Below are 22395 nucleotides of genomic sequence, written 5' to 3'. Positions count from 1 at the left end.
GAGCCTCATCATCTCTCAATGGTGAAAGTAACATTATTTTTAGAGAAAGCTTTATTAAATTGCCCTTTTTCATACGTATTATACAAATATGTATAGAGAGAGCATATTTTGTTTGGAGTACATTGATCTTTAAAGTCTAAAAAGTTACTTGCATCATCTTCATGTTGAAATTAATCCATAAGCTTTCTGCTGGTGGGCATGCTTCCATTTTTTTCCCCAGTGGCATAACATGGTAGCTAGCCCTACTTTGCTCTGAAAAGTGGGCAGTTCAAATGCTACTGGATACATCACATAAAAATGGTTAAGGAGATTACTTCCACACTCAAACAATGTTTCTTAAAGAAATGCATTTGTCTGACATTCACTGAGAACTGCCTTCCTTAAACCACTCTCCCAGTTCTGCTTCCACAGATGATGTATTGAGTACAAAGAACATTTTGACCAGAATCTCAAGCAAGGGTGTGAAGCTCTCTTTCAGCGACTAACTGAAGTCTAGTCATAACAGTTATGCCATATCAGCGGAGACTGAGCCAAAAATAAATGAATAGACAATGGGAAATTTGGTTCTGTTTTACACACTATGCTGTTCTCTAAAATTCATGTTATTAATTTACAAAAAAATCAAGCAACCATTTTATTACAGTTCTAGGCAGCAGGATTAATCAGGTTGATAGCCCCTGGTTCTCTGGAACAATGTGTGGACTGTGGACGCCTCGTACAACCTTTGAAGAATTTATCCTAGAATACTTTACAGAATCTACCTCATCAAAGAGTTTAATACACATCTAGAAACCCAGCTTGCACAGGACACATGGGTTTTCTGTAAAGTGTGAAAACAGGAACATTATTTTCTCTGAATTCGTCATTCATTGATTTCTGCTTCTTACTGCTTGGAATCTGAACTACAAAGTGCAAATGTAATTGGAATGCTGGATAGTTCATTCACAGATTTCATGCAAAGCTTTATTTTTGAACAGAAGACCATCAGTCAGATTTAAATGAAATTTTTCTTCGTGTGCGCGTGTATGTGTCAACATTTTGAAAACACAAAAGTGTGTATTACATACCTGAGGAATAAGGTGTAGCAGTGCATCTCCAGAAAGGGTCCCAACAGCCAAACCAACAAACAGCTGTAAGATGAGTGTATAGATTTCTTGACAGGAGTTAAATAAAATGAGGGTTGTACCAAACATAGATCCAATAGTAATAAGTAAAACAGCAACAGTGCTGTAACCGTATTCTGTAGGGAAAAACAAATGAAACAAAACAAGCGCACATTTAATCATTCAGTATTTGTGTTTGAGTATTTGTTTCATATTTGTGTTTGGTTTTGAGGCTGTTTTGCCACCTCTGTGTACAAGCATACAGAGGAGAAGTGATTCATTGTGCCACATAGATTTTTCTAGTCAAGTATGATACATATGACTGAAATGGAAGCCTAAAAACCACTCATTTTTTCAGGCTTTACAGGTAATACAGTCTAACGCTTCCAAATTTCAGGCCTTAAAGAGCTAAACAGACTGCCACTATGCAGATTTAGAGACACTTGGAGCAGGACAGTGAATGCTGGTCTGAATTTCTTTCCTCTCTTAACAGATTTATGCTTGTTATTCTATGTCCTCACATGCCACACTTGTGTATCTTTACAGTCAACACCACATTGCTATCCAAATCATGTTCAGTAAACAAACCAAGGTCTAAAACCTGAGATGAATGTAGTGATCTAAATTAGGTTCTAAGCATAAACTTTTCGGTCCAAATAATGTTTATAAATGTGCTGTGGACATACACTCCTTTAGTTACTACATCAGGACCGCCAACCTATTTTTCCCAGGTTACTGGGATTTTTGGAAGTTTACTCGTAATTTTTCAGTTACACACTGCTCACAATTCCAACCTTTTGCACAACATAAATCCTGATTAATCTGTATGAAAGTCTTACGATACATATAAAACACTGTCGAGAAACAGACATAAAGGAATTAATGCCAAAAAGATTCAAAAGCATCACAATGTTTCACACTTCAATAGCACTGCAAGTGCTCAGCACCTCATAAAATTAGACAGTAAATTTCACAGACCACATCCAAATACAAGGGTATAGCAGATATTTATGGAAGGTCAGGACTTGGTGACTTAGCCAAAACAGCACAGACTGACAGTAAAATAGAACTGAGAATAAAATTAATGAGCCTATGCTCGGGTCAGTAGACCACATAGAGGCCAAACATGAAGTCTTTTGTCTGTCTCAAGATAGCAGAAGTGTTCCTGTGGTCATGGAAACCTTCCTTTTTCCAAAAAGCACAGGGAAAGGGCTGCAGAAAAGGCTCTTATTAATTCCATTCTGTGTTTGAATAGTTCAGCTTTTCTCATCTACACAAATCTCTCAGCTTTATGAGATCACCAAAATGTCATTGATAGGACTCCTGGCCTTAGACTTGGTAGAATCTCACTCAACTGTGAATTTGTCATGAACCTTGTCTATGACCCGGATAAGTTCCTTTCCTTCTTTGTCCCTTGATTCCTCATCTGAAAAATGGGCATATCCATGTAGCATAGAAAAGATAAAAGCAGTAAATACTACAAGGTGTTCAGGTAGAGACAACATAAGAAAGGACTGCTGCCTCATGGGGAGATATAATGTTTCTTCCTATTCTGTGTATTTCTTTCTCCTATAACTATTCTTGGGATATCCACGAGTGTGGATCCTCCATGACCTTGTCTAACAGGGTTTTTTTTTATTCACACTCATAGTTCAATTAATCTGTACACCAGGGAATGATAGCTCAGGTCATTTCCACAAGCTACTTAATGCATGTAGCTCTAAGTACAGATAGAATTCAGAGATGGAAAATGCTGTTCCATAAAGATTGCTGGCCAGCAAGATGTGGGGAATGCTTACTAGCTCCTAAAAGACCTAGTTATCTAAAGATGGTCATGTAGACCATTGATTTCCCTCACATGTCAATATAGTACTATTATAATTTCATAGCATACACATCATATAGAGTGCAGAAATTACAGAGCGTATAAATCTCATCATGTTTTGGTTGAAGTTTATCAGTGAATGAAATGTCTCCAGAAGGTAAGCCCCTGCTCCCTTTTATCTGAATTTTCACAATATTTTCCTGATAGGAACATAACTCACTTTCCAAAGCTGTTGGTGGAAGCTTCGTCTTCTTGGAGTCAGAAAGTTGACATGAACAGCTTAATAGCTGCTGAATAATAGCTGGACTGATTTGCTTGAAATGGTCCTTAGAAATGGAGGAAGAGCTGTTTTTAAAAAATATCTTCACAAGTTCATTGGCAGAGAAACAAACCTATGTAGAAAAGTATACACAGTTACTGATTAAGTTGCATATACCTGCATTTAATGCTGAGGTTAAATATGGAATCTTAGAAGAACACAGGGTTATACAGCCTAGAAAAAAACCCTTGTTTTCCGTGTACTTTTTTCTGGTTAAATTACTTCAATTCCTTCTGATTCTTTTTTGTTTTATCTAGTTACAGCTTGATGCTACTATATATATTTTAGAAAGGACAGCATCTTTGGGATGATGTAGCACAATTTCTATTGAAGCTTGTTAACATTATGAGGATCTGACACAATAATATCTCTAAATATTTTATTGTCATACGTGCTAATAAAATATTTTAATGCTAACACAAATCATATTCTTAGCTATTAATGAAAGACCACATTAATAGCAATAATATTGCTATTTATGTAAGATACTGCCTGTATCAAGACAGTACTGGAATTTGTCCTTGTGCTGCATCTTTAGAAAGATATGGAACTACGTTGGTTTTTAAAATTCTATTAACAATGACATGGCACTTTAAGGTCAGCAAACTAGATGTTAGATAGTCTAAATCTGGTTTAAAGATTAATTAATAATTGTATTATTAGAGGTACTTAAGAATTTCAACTACCTTATGTTGTTAGAAACATCTCTTTGTCAAAAAGAGGAACTTCTTGGGATCGTTTATATTTTGAAAAATTTTCATGAATAATTGGTTTTTCATCTCCAGGATGAAACTTCTTGTGAAAACATGAGCAGTTAGCATTAGAACAGTTCTAGTGGCAATTTCTGTAAGAACTTTTAAAAAGAATTCCAGATCAAATATACTGTCTTACTTAAAGGAATAAACTTAATTTCCTAATTTCATCTGATTAGCAGGGATTCAATTAGAAAATAAATACTTGTTTCTTTTAAATTAGTATGCACCTGAGAATCAAGGGATTCCTAAATGTTCTTTTTCTAATCACTGAAGCTTAGGTTTCCTTTGAAAGAAATCTACTATTTAAATAAAAAAGTTGTAATTATTAAAAAATTTAAATAACCCAATTAAAAACCAACACCCTCCTGCCTAAGCAAAGTAAAATAGGCTGTGTAGCTCACTACAAAACTGGATGAATTGTGCACTGATACTTTTATTCTGAATACCACATTCAAGTATTCAGGGTAACAGGTGATCTTGCCACCTGGATCTAGTCTGTTCTGCCTCCAAGCAGAAGGGGAGCATGAAGACAATTCAGGAGCTACCGTATTGGAAAAGGCCTTCAGTTTGCCTGTTCTAGGCACCATTTTTCATTCTAGAAGTAGGGAACACCAGGTGGTATCAAGTTGGAAGTCTAGCTTGTGGCTGGCTACGAGTAGCATTCCTCACTGGTCAGTATGGGGACTGGTATTATTTAATGCCTTTACCAATGACCCGAGTGATGGTACAGAGTGCACCACATCACATTAATAGACAAAATCCAGCTGGGACAAGTAGTCAATATGCTGACAGGCATGGCTGCTACTTACAGGGATCTTGACAAGCCAAAGATATGGGCTGACAAGACTTTCATGGAGATGAGCAAAGACAAATTTATTGTGCTTGAAACAGAATAACCTGATGTGTCAATCAATAAAGGCTGGGAAAAACTGACTGGAAGGGAGCTTTACAGAAAAAACCCTCTGAGTCCTGACAGATGACTTAAACATGAATCACCAGTGTGCCCTTGTGGCAATGACAGTTATCTGCATACTGTGCTGCGTTAGCAAGAGCATAGCCAACAGGTACTGGAAAGATTATTGCCCTCCACTCAAGACATAGGAGTCCACATCTGAACTATGTCCAATTTTATAACCAGCAGTACAAGACAGACACTGGCAAACTGAGGGAAGTCCAATGGAGGGCCACCAAGATGGGTAAGGAACTACAGCACATGATGTGCAGCGAGTGGCTGAGGGATCTGGGTTTGTTCAGTTTGGAGAAGAAAATTTTGAGGGGTATCTTAAGTCTTCAACTATCTGATGAGCATTATAGAGAAAACAGAGCCAGAGTCCCCTCAGAGGTCTACACAAAAGGATAAGAGAAAATAGGTATTATATACAGCAGGCAATATTCCAATTTGCTATAATAAAAATCCCATCAAAATGAGGGCAATAAGTCACAGGTACAGGTTTCCCAGAAAGACTGTGGAATCTCTGTCTTTGGAGACATTCAGAATTCAGCTGGACACAGCCTTGTGAAGCTTGATCTGACTTTGATGCTGGCCTTGTTTTGAGAAGTAGGATAGACAAGGTGAGGTCCAGGACTACTGTGAACTTACTTTGTGATTTTTTTTATGAGGAATTTTAAATGAAAAAGCAAGATCTCATCTGGAAATTAAACTGTCCGCCCACACATAAAAAACTTAATTCTTAATGCTTGTTTAGTAAAACATTCTTGTAAGACTTGAGACATGAGGACCTGCATCTTTTCCATTTTTTCCAGTTGCAAGCCCTAGCCTTTTAAGCTTTTTAACATAGGGAGACAGAGTGCTAAGTCTCCATTAGTAAAACAATTACGTGTGTACCCCTGGAGGATGATATGAAGAAACAAGTAAATCTAATTTGCATACTCTTATATGAAAAACCAAATAGATGGATGGATAGGTGATTCTGGTTTCCAAAATCTATGTTTCTTCAATGAGGAATAACAAATTAATACATAGCTATTGTGACATAGTTTAACGGAATTTAATTTTATTGCCTTTATTAGATCATCTGCTACTTGTTTTATATGCATTTTTTTAAATCAGTAGAGACAATGATGACTTAAAAAGAAAGCAGTGACCTTTCTTCTGTGATAATGTTTCAAAATATAATTCCTACCTAAAAACCAAATTACAGATCTTAACATAGTTAGCAAACAAGCCATAAATGAGTCAATGCCTCATATGTAGTAGCATCTGTTACTAATGGAGAACAATAGCTATCACATATGTGCAGAAAGCAGGAGACAAAATTAGCAACACAACACCAAAACACAAAGCCTTCTAATGGTATGATATGTCAAAGAAAATCAACATAACTCGAAAGAGGAATGGAATAAAACCAAGAAAATAGGAATTACACAGAAGATAAGTTCTTTACTATCCAGATGTTTCTTTGTGATTTTTTTTTCATCTATACAGATTATTTGGCTCTCAGTTTGACTCCCAAGCCTCAGATAACTCCCCTGCACACTTACTTTTTGAGTTACAGTCAGTTTCAGAAGTTCAAGAAATCAAAACCCGTGTTACAAATTATTCTACTGCTAGAGAACAACTTTACTTCTTGCACAGATAATACCACTACTGATTTCTGTCTTTCATAATTTAATATTAACGTGAAACACATTTAAAATGACCTTCATTTAAATTTATTTTGAGATCCCATTAAATGCTGATTAGCATTGTTCTCTTTTGTGGTCAGCTGGAAAGAAATAAATGTATTGGTAGAGTATGTAGTCCAAATGCAATAAAATTACACAGTTAAATATATATCAGAATGGCATTTAACCAGAAGCCATTTGTCTCCACATCACAAAGTGACCACACAGCAAAAGTCAATTATGCATTGCTTATTCTCCTAAATGGAGAAGTAACATTGTCTTTAGATTAACTTAAATTTTAAAGTACTGAAAATTACAGAAACTTATTCTTTGAAGTACATATTTCAAATGTAGATATTAAATTATATACAAAGTATATACTTTGAAGTCTCCTTTTTTGTCTAGGGAATGCCTTCCAGGCTCAAGGATGGAAGTCAGTTATCGTCTTAATCACTGTTATAAACAAAATTAATTTATTTTCATATATTTAGGATAACGATAAAATCACCTGCAATGACCTGCTGCCCTTCAAAGCCCTCAAAGAGAATACCAGGTAGTAGCTAAAGTTCTGTCTTACAGACTCTGTACTTTATAAAGGAGGCTTCTGGACCCCATAGATGGCTACTAAAAGTGTTTGGAAATGCCTAATTTTCAGTTTACAAAGCCTGTTGAACACAACTTACACAGAAATCTTAATTTACTTTTTTTTTTTTTTCCTTCGTATAGAACCACCTTTCTTTCTACAAGGTCACATAAGGAGCCCTAGAAGTTCTGTAACATAAAAGCACAAGAAATCTCCAATAAATGTGTGAAAACATTGAAGTTATGGTACTACAGTCCTCTGTGTCTTGAAGAAACACCTGATTTCACATAACACCATTCTGTTAGCCCCTCCCATCTACTTTAACCACACATTCAACACCCATAAAGTTCTTCCCTCAATTAATATTTAAACAAATATAACTATAAAAAGATATTTTTAATGAGTACCTGCATGACTTCTTGAAACCAATAGATTTTATCTCAGAAATAATGTAGTGTTTGCAAACCAATTTCAACATTTATCACTAAAATTCTATGAGCAATACTATAATACCAAAAAATTAATTAACCTGTTCCCAATCTGTGTTACTTTCATAATCTTCAAAATATCCTTTCAGATTGTTTCCTTTCGTATGGTTTCCTTTGACTGGAATATTTCTGGTCCCAATACCTCTGATTGCCATGCTATAACGTCTTCTTTTGTGACTGTGGAATTGCCCATTTACAGTGCAGGTCTTTCTGGCTGTAAGCACATTTAGTAGTTGTTCTAGTTCTAGTAATTCATTAGAAAACAGATACGTTACCATGGGAAAATACACATTTGAAAAGACAAAATTTTAACAATTACTTTTGGGTTTATTAGTTTTAACATTAACTCAACTCCTCATTTTAATACTTTTTTCGCTATTTAGTCTCATATTGTAGGTAATTTCTGCTTACCACTTCTAGAAGTTCAAGACACCTATATAGTCAGCCTTTCCTTCTTTACAGTACCACACTCACATGTTTTGCCTATGACTCTCTCAGAGGAAAACGGATGTGTTGTGACTGAAAGGCAATGCATCTTCCATTTAATCATCAGTCTCTGCCAGTTATCTACAAATTACTGCTAAATAGCTTCACCATTCTTCAATTTTTCCCATGTAAATGGAATATCATGCTAAGGCGCCATGGCCAGGTATTCGGATAGTCCAGAAAGACCAGGAAAACAAGTCCTCTATAGGGTGCCTTGAAAGCAATGTTCAAGATGCTATGCTGCCTTTTGCACTTCAGAAGCTAAACACAGGGAAGTGGATTTTCTTTCTCCTTTGGTAAATCTGGAAGCATGCCTGTTTACAGTAGGAAGTAGGAAGCAGAATGCCAGGATCCCTAATCCAAATCTCAGACATTACAGGGATGTATCCCATGACATAGCTTGAAGGCAATGCGTGTGCCTGTTGATGAAATGCCTGGTTACATGAGGAGGCATGCTCTGTCCTACCTTACCAAGCACCTTCCCTCACCCCTGCATTTTCAAGAGGAAGCCATAGTGGTAATTTTCTGTAAACCTGAGTTTGTCCATTGGAAACAAAAGCAGTCCAGAAATTAATTTCAAAGGAATTCAGATCAATGAGGTTAAGAAAGTTTCAATGTGATAATCCTTTAATGTTGTTATTCAGAAAAATAAAATGGTATAATCTTAATAGTAAATCTTACAAAAAGGCTTGTGATTGTCTGCTTTCTTGTGCAAACAGACCTGAACAGAGTTGAAGCCATATTTGTTTTGTAAATGTAGTCAACTCTAATCATCTTTTCTTCCACACTGCCAGTTCCTTTCTCTTTCCTGCAGTAACTATTAAGAATTTAAATAAATTTATAGGGACATTGAATTAGCTTAGGCTTAAAATATACTTACACTGTAACAAACTGGTTAAGAATTTTTTTATTTTTTTTTATTCTCTGAATGACACCCTAACTCCACCAACCCTTGGAACCGTTTCACTGGGGGCTTTGATTTCACCATATGTAGCTATTTAGTAGCACTGTGCCCAGATGGCTCCATCCATTCTTGCGAGTCAATTATTTTAGAAGATCTGGCTCAGCAATTTTAAAGGAAGGGTTTTGCTGCAAAACCAGTTATGCAAGTACAATCTGTGCAAGTTCAGGGGTGAGGATGTTGTTCTTTTTAAAATTATTTCTTTCTGTGGTTCAGTGTACCTCTGTGTAACCTAAGAGTGGTAAAAATGTTTTAACCTGTGCTTAATTCAACTTCTTTCTAACCCATACTTAATGTAACTTTTTAAAGGTGCTTTGAAAAGATTGCAAAGTGTTGCTATTAGCGGCTACCGCAAACATGGGAAAGTAGATGTCTTATAATATCCTTCTAAATCCATAGTGGGCCCCTCAGTCGATGGTTTAGCTTCTTAAGTTGCTAAGCATGCAGAATCTTTTACAGAACCCAACAGCAGCTTCCGAGAGCTCAACACACGTGTCTTCTTTTCTTTATATATATTTTTTTTGGACCACTCTGAACTCTCCTGTACTTCTATTTATTTATGGTTAAATAACATTTCTGATATGTCTAGTAACAAAGCTCTTGATGAAAATAAACTTTACATATTCCAGGCTTGCTTACTGGGTACTAAAATCAGAAGGTGGGTAGGGAAGCACAAACCATAAAAGTGTTTTTAGGTACAGCAGGCAGATACCAGAGAACATTTGGCCAAAACAGAGTGGCCTGTATCTATTTCATCTCTTCTGGGGGTATGTCTACACTGAGGTGTGAGTGACTGAAGTGTCTAATTTGGCTTCCATACATGAATTATCCCATCTACCCCTAAATGAGTCTTGCAATGTATAAAATTCTGCATAAAGAAGCAATGTAAACGAGGCCCCAGTGAACTCTGCCCTCACACCTAGATTGACACTCTCAGACCTCTCTTGGGTAGTTCAGACCATGCTGAGTGATTAAGTAATAAATTAATGTGACTGTACACATTCAAAAATCTCAGTAACAATTTGTTTTATACCTCTCAGAGAATTATCAAAATAAGGAGTTTATTTTCCAGCCTCATTTTTAAATTTAGAAGAGACTACTTAACAACGTTAAAATGAAATGGCATTTAAATAGAAAATTAAGTTTAAAAAGTCTTTTAGACATTTAAATTATTAGGCATAAATAATTAGGCATAGTTTACATCAATTGTGTGCTGCAAAAGGCAACTAGAGATGAATAAAGAGCTTACCTGTCACTTGGAGCTCAGTGGTACTGTTTAGAGAACTGAAAATATATTTTATAAAGAATTCTGGAGAGGGCAAACTTGCTTTCCCCATACAGACTCCTTGGAGAGCAAGAGTAATGATTAAAGCAGCCAGGCGTGGAAGAGTGTTTTCATCAGCACCATCTCTGTTCATTATATCAGCATTTTTCTCCAGAGTACTCAAATCAACACACTGAAATCAGGAGAAAACAGCATGAAGACAGCCCTGGTCACCTCCATTTAAATAATCAGACTGACAGGAGGACAAACTGGAGAGCACACTTTCACAGACAGCCAGAATAGGAAAAAATACTAAGATTAAAGTTGCAATTGACAGCAGGACAGCAAATGCAAACCAGAGAACATTTTCAGGAGAACAGGCATAGAATAAAAAAGCCTGAAATTTTATGAATGTCCAACAGGGAAGAATTAGAGTTCTTCATTCAGGTTATTTTTGCATAGTGTTATTTTCATGCTGTTTCTATTATTCCTGTGTCCTTTCCAATTGCATCTACATGTACTTCCAGAAAATGGCAGAAAAGGGAGGAATTTTTGTTAAGGCACAAGAAATGAACTCAGATAATACAGACTAGCCTCTGTACCTCAGGCTTCAGAAAGAATTGCCTTATTGTTTTCAGTTCCCAATCTATTAAATGGAATAAATAATCTGTTATGGGGCAGTTATCTGGGGACAACATGGAAAGATATAACTGCAGATAAAGGGTTATTTCCCTGCTGGGTGACCAGTCATGAGCTAGGCAGTCATGTACACCCATGCGTGTGGATGTGTGCAGGTCTGAAGTGAGGAAGGAGGGTACAGCTCTCCCAGTTACATGGAAACTTATCCCTATCTTCTTCTATTTCTTTCCTGTGTATCTTCACAACAAACAGTTGCAGTTTGAGAGAGAAAAAAAAAAAAAGGCAAAAATTATCTGTGTTCATTTGTCTCTTACCCATATTGCCTAAATTTAAAAGTCAACTAGATAAGCCAGTATAGTAAGAATTTATTTTACGTGTATTCATCTCTCTCTCTCTATATATATATATGCCTTAACACTGCAGAGAGGAGGCTGACATTTATTTTCCTGTCCATTCATTACACATTTAAATTTCCACAACACAAAATTTCATCACTCATTTCAAATAATATATTAGGTGCTATGATTGAGGTTTTAATAAAAAGCCCCCTCTTTTCCCTCATGTCAATGAGTGGTGAAGTCTGTTACTGAACAGGCTTGACAAGTGATTATACTGCTAACAGAAACAAACAGACCACACAGTAAAGCACTTTATGGATTGCTATTCTATCTTGACACGCTAAATACCCACCAATGCCTCTTTACAGTTGCCCAGATACCACTGGAGTTCTTGGAAATCAGCACGTTCACCAAGACTCAGAACCAAAAGTACTGGTCAATGAATAATTTATGATGGGAAACTGTTACACAAAGAACACAGAAGGAGGAACTAGAGGCCCTCAACATTGTGCTGCACAGCCAGGACTCCAAGCCATCTTCTGTTTTTGTAGGAAATGCTCCTATAGTATAGTGTAAATTAAAATCAATGAAATTACTTTTCTTTTGAAAAAGCCAAATTCAAACTTTGCAATAAACCAAATTTAACTGTGTGTTATGAATAGATCTAAGGGGCTTCTCACAGGATGTCAACCTGTACTTTAGGAGTTATCGAATCTGGCAAAATTTCTTTCATCGCCCATTACAAGTAAAACAGTTCTTTAGATTGTGAACTCTAGAACATTGTTTTATTATTTTATAGACCCTACTTGAGATAAGGAATAACAAACAGTGATGAGAAAACTCACTGCATGTTTCCTGACTTAAAAAGGATATTTTTAGCTGAATATACTCAATATGCTGCTTTTTTTCTTTCTTTTCTTTTTTTTTTAACTTTAAATTTAAGCTTATCTGTATCAGTCTTCTTACAAGGCACATTAATACTGGTAGATAATTAGTCACAAATGTATGTGTCCCATCTGAAGGAAACCATCATATCTTTGGACAGATTCCTTACTCCATACTGCTTTGGATGGACATGGAAGTGCAGGGCCTGGCAAGGATTTAATTGTGATTAAATGATTCATCATTTCTGTTATACAGCCAGATCAGTTTTGGAGCTGTTCTGCTTTATATCATTTAAATACAATCACTGCTAATAAATACAAAACATGAGAAAGTATTTTCTGTCCTTGAAACCACATGCGAGATCTTGCAGCTACATTGCTATGTTCTTTTCCATCTCCCCTAAGCAGGGCAACTTCATCTAAATCATGTTTCGGGAATGGTCCCCGATATGCACTCTCTCCCTAGCCACATCTTAGCAGATTTTGGAAACGCTAGGTAACACATGCCAAAAGCAGGTCGAGAAGGCTAGTATTAAATAGCATGTACGACAAAAGACCAATGTTCAGCCTGTGCTCTCACACTGTTATTTACCAGTTTTCTGGAAGGCCATGATACTGACACAATTTCTGAACTAGCTTAAAGGCATTATATCAGTAATAAATATGAAGTTATTTTTACTCATTATTTTTACCTCAGTTTCAGAAGTTTTAAAATGTTGCCTTACTGCAGCCAAAATATCTTCAGTTTCATTTCGTGAAAAATAGTAACAATCTTCATCATGTCTTAAACTAAGCATACTCTGCAGATAAAATTTATAGTCCTTATTATTCAAGCTGAATTTTGAAGAACACATATCTCTACGATGAAGAACATAGTAGAGAAGAATAAGAGAAATTCTTTCAAAAACTTCTTCACTGAGATGGTCTTCTAAACCTCCACCAGCTATTAGTAACAAAGCATCTGGTTCAAGGCACTGTGAAAAAAACAAAAATAAATGGAAATAGAACTGAAGTAACACATTCCCAGTCACGTGCAAATATAATTGGAGAGAACAGAAGAATTCAACTCTATCATTTAAGGGATCAAACCTAAGCCTAGAAAGATGCAGGCTGATGGAATGGCAGGAGGAGGGCGCAGGTAATCCATTGCAGTTCTATTGCTGCAAGATCACCCACTGTGTTTTCCAGAGCCCCTTCTTTTTTGTAACAGATGTCAAGTATCCAAAGGATTTAAGATTTCCTACAAAACAGGACTATCTCTGATCAGTCATTGTAGTGGAAGACTTTCAGTTCTCTATCGTCAACAGATTATATTTCTGGTTATAGATATATTAGATAAAGGCTAGGGCTTTTCATATTGCCACCTGTGCATTCTATATGTGTTTATAATAAGATAAACACAGTATCTGGAATGTAATTAATTCAAGGTACGTAAACAGAAGTTACATTCTGCTCAATGCACTGTTAAGAAACTTATTTGACCCTGAAATTATACACCTATTTTTATTTTTTTCTCAATGAATTCTGTTAACTGGAATAGTTTGGTCCAGCGCAGAGAGCCTGCACAAGGTCTCAACACCATTTAGTTCTCTGTTGCAGTTACAATCAAAACTAGTAGGCCGCAACAAGGCTTTACCATCAGCCATATTCTACTGTCCATGCTCTTTCTCCTTCCTCCAGAGGCCAGACCAAACTACTCCTCCATCCAGCCACCTCTCCCACACTCCTCAGTGGTATTTAACTACTTAGCAGGACGAGCTACAGCTGCACATCATCCATGTCAACCAACCCACTGCCTTCGAGGCAAGGCCACAGCTGCATGTTATCAATGCTAATCAACCCACTGCCTTCATTCCTCTACAGTTCTCCAAATGCATTTCAGAAGGACTGAAATGATATTCTAACCCTGGGCAGGATTTCTATCTGAGCAAGGATTTTTAATACATATCTGTGTGTGTATATATATATAATTCCCTCCATTTTTCTTGATACAAACACACTTTCCAGAAACTTTTGCCAGCTGAAGCAAAACTTAGTTTTAAAATTAGACCAGAAGACTAATAGACTTCTATATCAGGCTACAGGAAATAAGGTACTGAATTCCAGAACAAAGTTAGAAGTTAGTTTTCTGACCACTGCAAGAAATATATGACTTTTTGTGTGCTTAGGTGATAAAGAAGTGTCAGATGCCATTCAATAGCTGCCAGCCCATTCTCAAAGAGTCTTTGGGCCAGTACGTAACAACAAACCCAAAAAGGGTCTATAAAAGTGTTAGACTTCACTGCTTTTAAATACCCATTGGAGTTACGATTGAAAGTAATTTTTAAAAAATTTAAAACCAAAGTCATGTGGTATGACTGGAATCTTGGATTTGGAAAGTAAAATGGAGTTTGAAATGAATTAGTTATCCCTAACAAGTACAGGAAAGAAAATGCCAGTCTAAGGCAGGGCTTTCTGTTTCAAGTTTTGACAGTCTTGAAGGATAGCGCTTCTTGCACAGTTTTTGCTACCTTGTCTAACCAAATCTTGTTAAACCACCTTGGAAGATTTCAGCACAGTGCCGTGTGGGCTGCATGTGACTGCAGACGCTGTCTGTCTCTCGTGGATTTTCTACAGAGCGGCACTGGCAGTGCAGGATGTGTGCAGTGTTACTGACACAGCCAGCACTGAGCAGTACTGGAAATGGTGAAAGTTCTGACATTCTTCCCACAGGACATTTCCAAGATGAAGCCTAAACAGAGTGGAAGTCCTGACCAAAGTGAGCCCCAGCTAAGCTTCACTTAGATTTCTTCCATTCAATGACATGGTGGGCATGCTCTCCATGAATACATCACAAATAAAAGAAAAAAATATAGCAATCTAGAGCTGCAAAACAAAGAGGGAGAACAAGAAGGCCTAGACGCCTACTTTGTGAAGTTTAGGACTCTATACCCTTTACTGTTTAAAACATTCTCTGCTTTTGATCTGGTACATACCCATTGCCCATACATGCAAAGAGAAAAACTGTACAATCTCCCTCATAAAAATTACCCATTTAGGGACTAACAGGCACCTACATTATTTATATACGAAAATTTCACATTGGGGCTCATGAAAAATGTGAGCACTTGCAGAAAGGGCCAGTTAAGTGAGTAGCTGTCTACTGCACCAGAGAAAAAGGCTTGGCAGATTGCGAAGAGTAGTACATCATGAAAGCACTTGCCTTTATGACCATCCTCATAATTCTGATAAAAAAGCAACACTCTGCTGTATGTAGGTCACTGAACAATGCCAGGGCTAGAGTAATGTTAATCAAAGCCAAGAATGACCAAGCCCTTTGTAGTTCCTTCCAGCTAAATTGCTCACTTACCACTGTCTCCATCCTCCCAGGACCTACAGTCTTTACACTTGCTCCTTTCTTTGTCAAATCAGGAATCAGTTCTGAAAATATTCTCAACTCAGCTAGACACCTAAACCTTCTGTGAAGTTTTAACATGGACTATTCCCAGTTTCGATTTAGATTTGTAGATTCATCGTTCTGCCTTTGATTTTCCTTGACCTGAACCACTTATCAAAATCCTCTCTTAAATCTTGAATATTTCAGTGAAGTGGCACAGATATCTGAGACAATCTTTTCTGGGTTTTATTTTTATATACTAAAATCCAGAACAAATAAAACCACAAAGTGGCAGAACTGGTCCCCAATTTTTACCTAAATCTTTCCACAGTGGAAATCTTCTGTGACCCAAATTCAAGCCCATGCTTTTATAGTTAGATCAGGGTAAAGTAGAAGAATCTTTGTTGAAAACTAAAGACTTGACAACTTTTAAAGGAAAATTATTAGCGTTATGCAACTGAAGCATGGTGCTTTTAAGGAATGCCTGTCATGTTTGGAATGTCTCTTCATGAGCTCAAACAATAAATATTAATAATTCAGAATGAAATTATTAAAGCAGGGATAATTTTTTGCTCAACAACAAACCCTTTACATGTTTAGGTTCCTTATTCAGGAGAGTATCACTCTAATAAATAATTTTAGAACTCACTGACGATCCTGTAAAGATATTCTTCATTAATTGAAGCACTAACCAGATTACAGTCCTCTTGCATGCCATAAATCCGCTGTGGGCACTCAGTTCTCTCCAGTAACATTTTGACCAGTTCTTGTGAGTGGTTCATGTGGAGCTCAGTGTTGTCAGCTGAAAGAATGCGTAAAACTTCCATCAGATAGCCTTGGCTGGGAGCATAGCTGCCATCCTGCCCATGCTCTTCCCCAGGCTGTCCTTCAGCAATGAGCACGCTGAATATGAAAGCGGAACATACCACCCCAAGAGCTGGATGCTTGGTCAGAAAACACATCTCCTCTTCCTGCAGTGCGTGATCTGCACTGAATGTTGGATTGTTGTTTGCACTTCACAGCTTAAACTTGAAACCTGAGGAATCTAAATGGTAAAGGGGAAAAAAACCCACCCAACCCTTTAATTAGTGTGAATGCAATATGTTTGAAAGGATTTATTAATTGGTCAGCTAAGCTGATTTGCAGTGACAAGCTGTTTTTGAACAACAGGGAGCCTGTACGGGCTTTGCAGCCCAGAACAGCAGGAAACTAAGACAAGCATGGCCTTAAAACTTCTGTAGAATTACCAAGAACAAGTTGACTCAAAGTGCCCTTCCCTCCTCATAAAAGTGTATAGCTTTCATTTAACATGTTATTGCATTCACTAATCATCCTTTTCAGTAAGAACAGGAAAATACCATAGCTTTCACTTTCTTTCCATTATGAAACAGGTTTTTAGTAGCAAAAATAGCTGTAAATAAAGATTACTAGTCTGATTCTGATATGAATGTGCAATAATTATATTATACAGCAATGATACAGAGCAGGTTTTATTTTCAAAACATTTTACCAATGTCACCAAACTCCAGCTATACAACACAAGAATGCAAAAAATGTACTTAAAAATGAGTGATATTTTATGATCAGACAAGACTGAAGAGTTACAAACCAGGTCATCATTTCATTCACAGAACTCAGTGAATATGCAAGACAAACATACCAGAAGCAACAAGTTTAACTCATTACCTCTCAATGCAAGACATTTTGTACTGTAAATCTGTTTTGTCAATATCCTCCCTAACATACCATCGCCTCTGCTTTAGCAATAATCTATCTCAATATCAAAGCACAAGAAACATAAGAGTTTCACTTCTGTTTTCCACAAAGAGGTTTTAATTTTATTGATGGGCAGATGTTAGCAGGAACATACATTTTCAGATGATAATGCATATGTTAAAACAGCCACACATAAGTTCAGATTCTTTTAATTGCAGTACAATTTTAATTGCAATAATTGCATGTGTGTCTTACTCTAAACAAAACTCTGCTAATAAAGTATTTAAAATAAAAAAGAACTGCTGAATTCAAATAGGCATTCACTCAGATGAAGGTTAGTATGTTTTTAGGTGTTAGAAAATCTTTGGTGTTTAGATATATTTTACTGTTAGCAGTTAGGAATATGTACCATTGTTATGAGGATGTACTTATTTCTAAACATTATTTTCTTACCTTCTGAAGGGAAAAAAGAATGCTTGTGTATCTAGCTTTGTGGCCTTCTGAATCCTCGGAAGTATTTAGCTGCTAGAAGTCCAATGTTTTTAAAATTCCTTGATGGTGCTCTGGAAGCTGGAGAGGATTAGTTTATTGCTGCCTTGAAAAGTTTTCAGTTGCTATGGAGAGAGCTGCTCTTAAGGTAACAATGGAGGTGGATAGGAATTAGTACATGTTCTTCTTGGCAAGTTCTAAGCATCACGTTATTGAATGTATTTCACATATTTTAGCAGTTATTTTATGTAAACAGTCTCTACTGTATTTTAGCAGTGCAAGATGTATAAATTCTATTGAAGAATGTATTTTATTATGATGGATAATACATATAGGCACTCTGTTTTCTACATTACTACATTATCTGATCAATTCTATAGCAAACCTGAACTTTTTTCATCAAAACATTACTTCTTTTTGCAGATATGAGAACAGAATAGAAACAGAAATCCTTTAAAGCACCTCCATAGAAAAATGGCATTTTTCTTTGTGAAACAGTCCATAGAGAACAGGCTCTTTCATCCCCACTTATTCTGTGCCACATTTGAACCAATTAAAAAAGCTGGGATAGCTCAGACTGCGGTGAAAAAAGTTTTCTTCCACCCACTCAGATTTTCCAGAGTGATGCTGTTACAAAGTCGACATTTACATTACCACGGCAATACAATATTATTGCACTAGAAATCAGTGAAAACTGTCACGACTGACAGATTTCCACAGTGACATGTACACCAGTCATATATATCATTCTCCCACTTTCCAAACCTTCAGTGTGGTAATGAAGAATGTTCAATACAGCTCAACAAATCCTGTGAAGCCGTAAGCCTGTAGTAATAGAAACGTCATAATTCTCTTTAAAGCTAGATTTAGAAAATGTCCTGGGTTCTAAAATGCCAGTAATGTTTCTTATAAGGTGATGAAGTCAAAGAGAACAGCCTTGTTTTAGTAAGGCTGAGAACTGGCAACTGATACTGACAATAATAAAAAGAAATATTAAACTGACAACAGCAGCTTAAGGGAAGTGCAAAATGTAAACGAGGGTTCTCAAAAATACAAAGTACAAGTAAAAGGAAGTGTAACAAACTCTTCTGTGGTCAAGGTTGAGCATTTTAAAAATCAGTACTACTATTAGATAGAGTACAAAAAACCACTCAAATCTATATCAAATTATCTTTTCTTTTACTTTATAAAATACAAAATATATTTATCAAACATTGCCAAATACTCAACTTAATGCAAACAAGAATTACAGAAATTTTCATCTCAAATTTATTTTTATATGAGTGACTGAAAAGCAGAAACACACGATAATGCACATGTCCTCTAGCTTTTATATAATTTGCTTTGTGAAACAGAGCTAACTATGTCCAGATCTGTTCCACTAATAAAAATAATTCCTCAGATAAAAGAGAGAATAGCTTCCAGCATTTAATCCCAGGGATTGTTCAATCTCCAAATAAACGTAGAATAGGTTTATCTGTATATTATTTGGGTTTTTGTATGTAACTACAAATTGAAACTAAGAATTCACTCTATCCAATTGTGCAAACGTGTTTTTTTGTTTCATTAATTGTTTTGATTTATTGAGAGAAGCTAACATTTAAAAACACCTTTGATGATTTATAACTGTTAAAAGCTGCTGAGAGAAGACCTACATAATAATACTGGCTATAACTTACATGAACATTTATATTGCAGAGTAACGGTAAAACAAGGAAATGTACAGTGTATCAAAAAACCAACAAATAATAATTAGTACAGAGTACTATGGCTGGAGAATTCACTTCCCTTTTTAAGACTCAGTGTTGCAGACCTCCTCTGGCTTGAAATGAGTTTCTCAGTGGTGCAAAATCACTGATGGTGACTCAAACCTCAACCTCTGCTTTTACCCTTGACACTGGAGCACTATGTATGCTTTCAGTCATGCCACTGTCATCAAACAATTCTTCTGTCTACACAGCACTTGGATTACTGCTTTTGAAGTAATTGCTAGCATCAACTGCTAAGTTCTTTTTTCAAACCCTTCTGTACAGCATTATTCCTCTGCTACCCACACATCCTGATGCTGTGCCAACTGATAAAATGGGAGAGTGATAGTAACAGAGCTGTGTAGTTAGATGCTTAATAGAAGTTTGCTGATAAGCACAGACAGAAAGAAATCACTGGTACAGTTTAAAGTCTTAAAACCTCCTGAAGCACCTATCACTATTGTTCTCATGTGTTTTAAGTCTCTGTCATTTTGGCTCAAATTCAATTGCATGTCTTTTGGTGATTTTTAATAAAGGAGGAAAAATACCATGCACAATGCTCATAAGCCAGTGACTATTTGCTGTAGAATGATAATATGCATGGAAGAAAGAGTTCTCAGAGCAACTGGAGAACTGGGGTAACTCAAATTGAAGTAGCTTACCATTCTAACATGATGACAGACTGCATATAGCAAAACCAGAGCCATGATTAACTTTCTGATTAAATAAGCAAATGAAACTTTTTTTTAAAAAAATTACATTCTACACTTAAGGACCTTGGCATGACCAAGCAAGGATCTGAGCTCAAGAATTTGCAGAGATAATAAATAATTTTTAATCAGTTTGAATGGTTGCCATGGAGGGATACCTGCAAGAGAGTAACTGATTGCTGGCAGACATAGGTACTTGTCCCAGGAAACTAACAGAAGAAATAAGAAAGAAAGAAGAGTGATAAAAATGGGAACTTCACAAAAGTTATTTTCATTTCATGACTGGATTCATGATCTCAGACAACTGCATATCAAATTTTCTCCACCAAACACAATATTTTATGACTTAGAGAAAGTAATATTGTAACTTCCATTCTCACTGAATAGGAGTGAAGGCAATTTCCAAATGGCATAACCAGACATTGAATATAAGGACATGCAGTAAGCCCTCTCTGGTTACAGCATTTTTATTTATTTATTTGGTTTTAACTTTAAGTGAACCAGTAAGACTTACTGCAGCTTCTCTTGTTGTTTGTCCCACCTACGCATCTGCTGCAAGAACAAAACCAAGTTGCTCACTCACAAATGCTATGAATAAGTGCTCTCTGCAATTTACTGGTTTTCAAGGATCAATGAATAAATTACATAGGAATAGGAAAAATCTTTAGAGAACTCACTTTGAGATGACAAGGACATTCCTATGAGCTCTACCAACCTGACAAATGGCTCAATTTTGTTTGTACAGCAGAACGGGAGAGTATGTAGGCATCATTTTAGCAAGACACCCGTTGAACTTCACATCTTTCTGAGAAATGCAGCTATATAACTCTTATTCCTTAAATACTGTATAACTTGTTTTGATGGACTAAGCAAATGCATTTTTTTTGCTCTTTTACTAATCGCAGCAATTATGGCAAATAGAAGAGAATCCTGCAGTATCACAGATTTACTCCATGTTATTAATGTGATGTGTGCACATTGCTATAATTACAGCCATAGATAGGCATATGAAAGGACTACATTTTGCATGTAATTTGTGTAGAATTTCAATATATTTAAAGCATCTTCACCAATGACTTAATGTCAGAGTGCTGTAATAAAACATGTCACTGCTTTAAAATTACCACAGTCTATTCAGCTTCAGTGGTTTCACATGTCAATCCTAACAATATCACATACATTAAGATTACCAATGAATTAAAATAAATGAATGCTATTGAAATTGTCTGAGTTACTTAACATAGATTTACATATGTCTCTGGAACAAGTCTTATATCAGTTCAGGATTGCAAAATTCACCTGTTAGCAGAAATTTTCCTAAGACAACCTGAAAATCCAGTTACATTAAAATAGAATAGAAAGAACTCATGGATTATTTCCACTGTAAGCCAGTAAAGCCTCTTATGTTTTGCAAATGTAACTTCAGAAGGGCCTTCTCACATATTACGGAATTAATCTGTGACATTTATTGTCCTAAGATATACCTGGCATGAAAGTTTATATGGGTTAACAAAAAGAAGCGTTCATTTGTATGGGAAGTGTGGTCTAAAAGCTCATTAATTGCCCCCATCTTACTATAGACTTCTCCTTCACACAACCTCTCAAGTGCTGACTATCTGGTTGTGTTTCCAAAACAAAAATTGGAATGTGGGAGTAACCATCAAGACTGTTCAACAACATTAATTATTATCATGAACTTAGTCACAGTAGCAGACATGAGCATCTCAGACAAGAAAAAGAGAGGAGGGCTTCAGAAGGATGTATATGATGTTGCTAATCTCTGTCAAAAAACATGGGGAAGACACATTGTTGTGCTCATCCTTAGGAACTTTAGCAGCCTAAGATTACTGGAAGTATCTAAACACTAATGTATAGTTACTAGGCCATCAAATCAGCTTCAGCTATCTTACCTCCTTTTGCACTCAACAGATGCAGAAATCTGTTACTAAGCCTTCCCCTGCCTATTCTTTAATTATGTCCTGGAGTATTGCCAGACTATTATGTATAATGTTTGTTTCTGCTCCTTTAGGTTTCCAAAGACACTGGGCTCAGAAGGCATGAGCTGTTTTTACTAGCAACGTGTCAT

At 36.3% G+C, this 22395-nt stretch overlaps 1 protein-coding gene across 6 annotated transcripts in view; it reads right to left on the bottom strand.

Annotated features, from left to right (window-relative positions):
* SLC39A12 (solute carrier family 39 member 12) overlaps positions 1-18861 on the bottom strand; it is a 34215-nt gene extending 15354 nt beyond the window's left edge. For 2 of the 6 annotated variants that reach the window (XM_027777112.2, XM_027777116.2), the window contains exons 1-7: positions 17816-18859; positions 16339-16691; positions 12963-13244; positions 10395-10602; positions 7740-7942; positions 3149-3320; positions 1068-1240 (exon numbers count right to left, since the gene is read on the bottom strand). In XM_027777112.2, coding sequence (XP_027632913.2) covers positions 1068-1240; positions 3149-3320; positions 7740-7942; positions 10395-10602; positions 12963-13244; positions 16339-16608 — 1308 coding nt within the window. In that variant the 5' untranslated portion in view covers positions 16609-16691; positions 17816-18859. Of the gene's footprint in view, positions 1-1067; positions 1241-3148; positions 3321-7739; positions 7943-10394; positions 10603-12962; positions 13245-16295; positions 16692-17815 lie in introns of those variants that run through there. The other 4 variants (XM_055806616.1, XM_055806617.1, XM_055806620.1 and 1 more) reach the window with 4 other exon arrangements.
* Between the last annotated feature and the right edge of the window lie 3534 nt (positions 18862-22395).

This window comes from Falco peregrinus, chromosome 5, assembly GCF_023634155.1.
Source record: "Falco peregrinus isolate bFalPer1 chromosome 5, bFalPer1.pri, whole genome shotgun sequence".
Lineage (NCBI taxonomy): Eukaryota > Metazoa > Chordata > Aves > Falconiformes > Falconidae > Falco > Falco peregrinus.
Note: the sequence above shows the minus strand (reverse complement) of the source record. Positions and strands in the feature narration are given on the sequence as shown.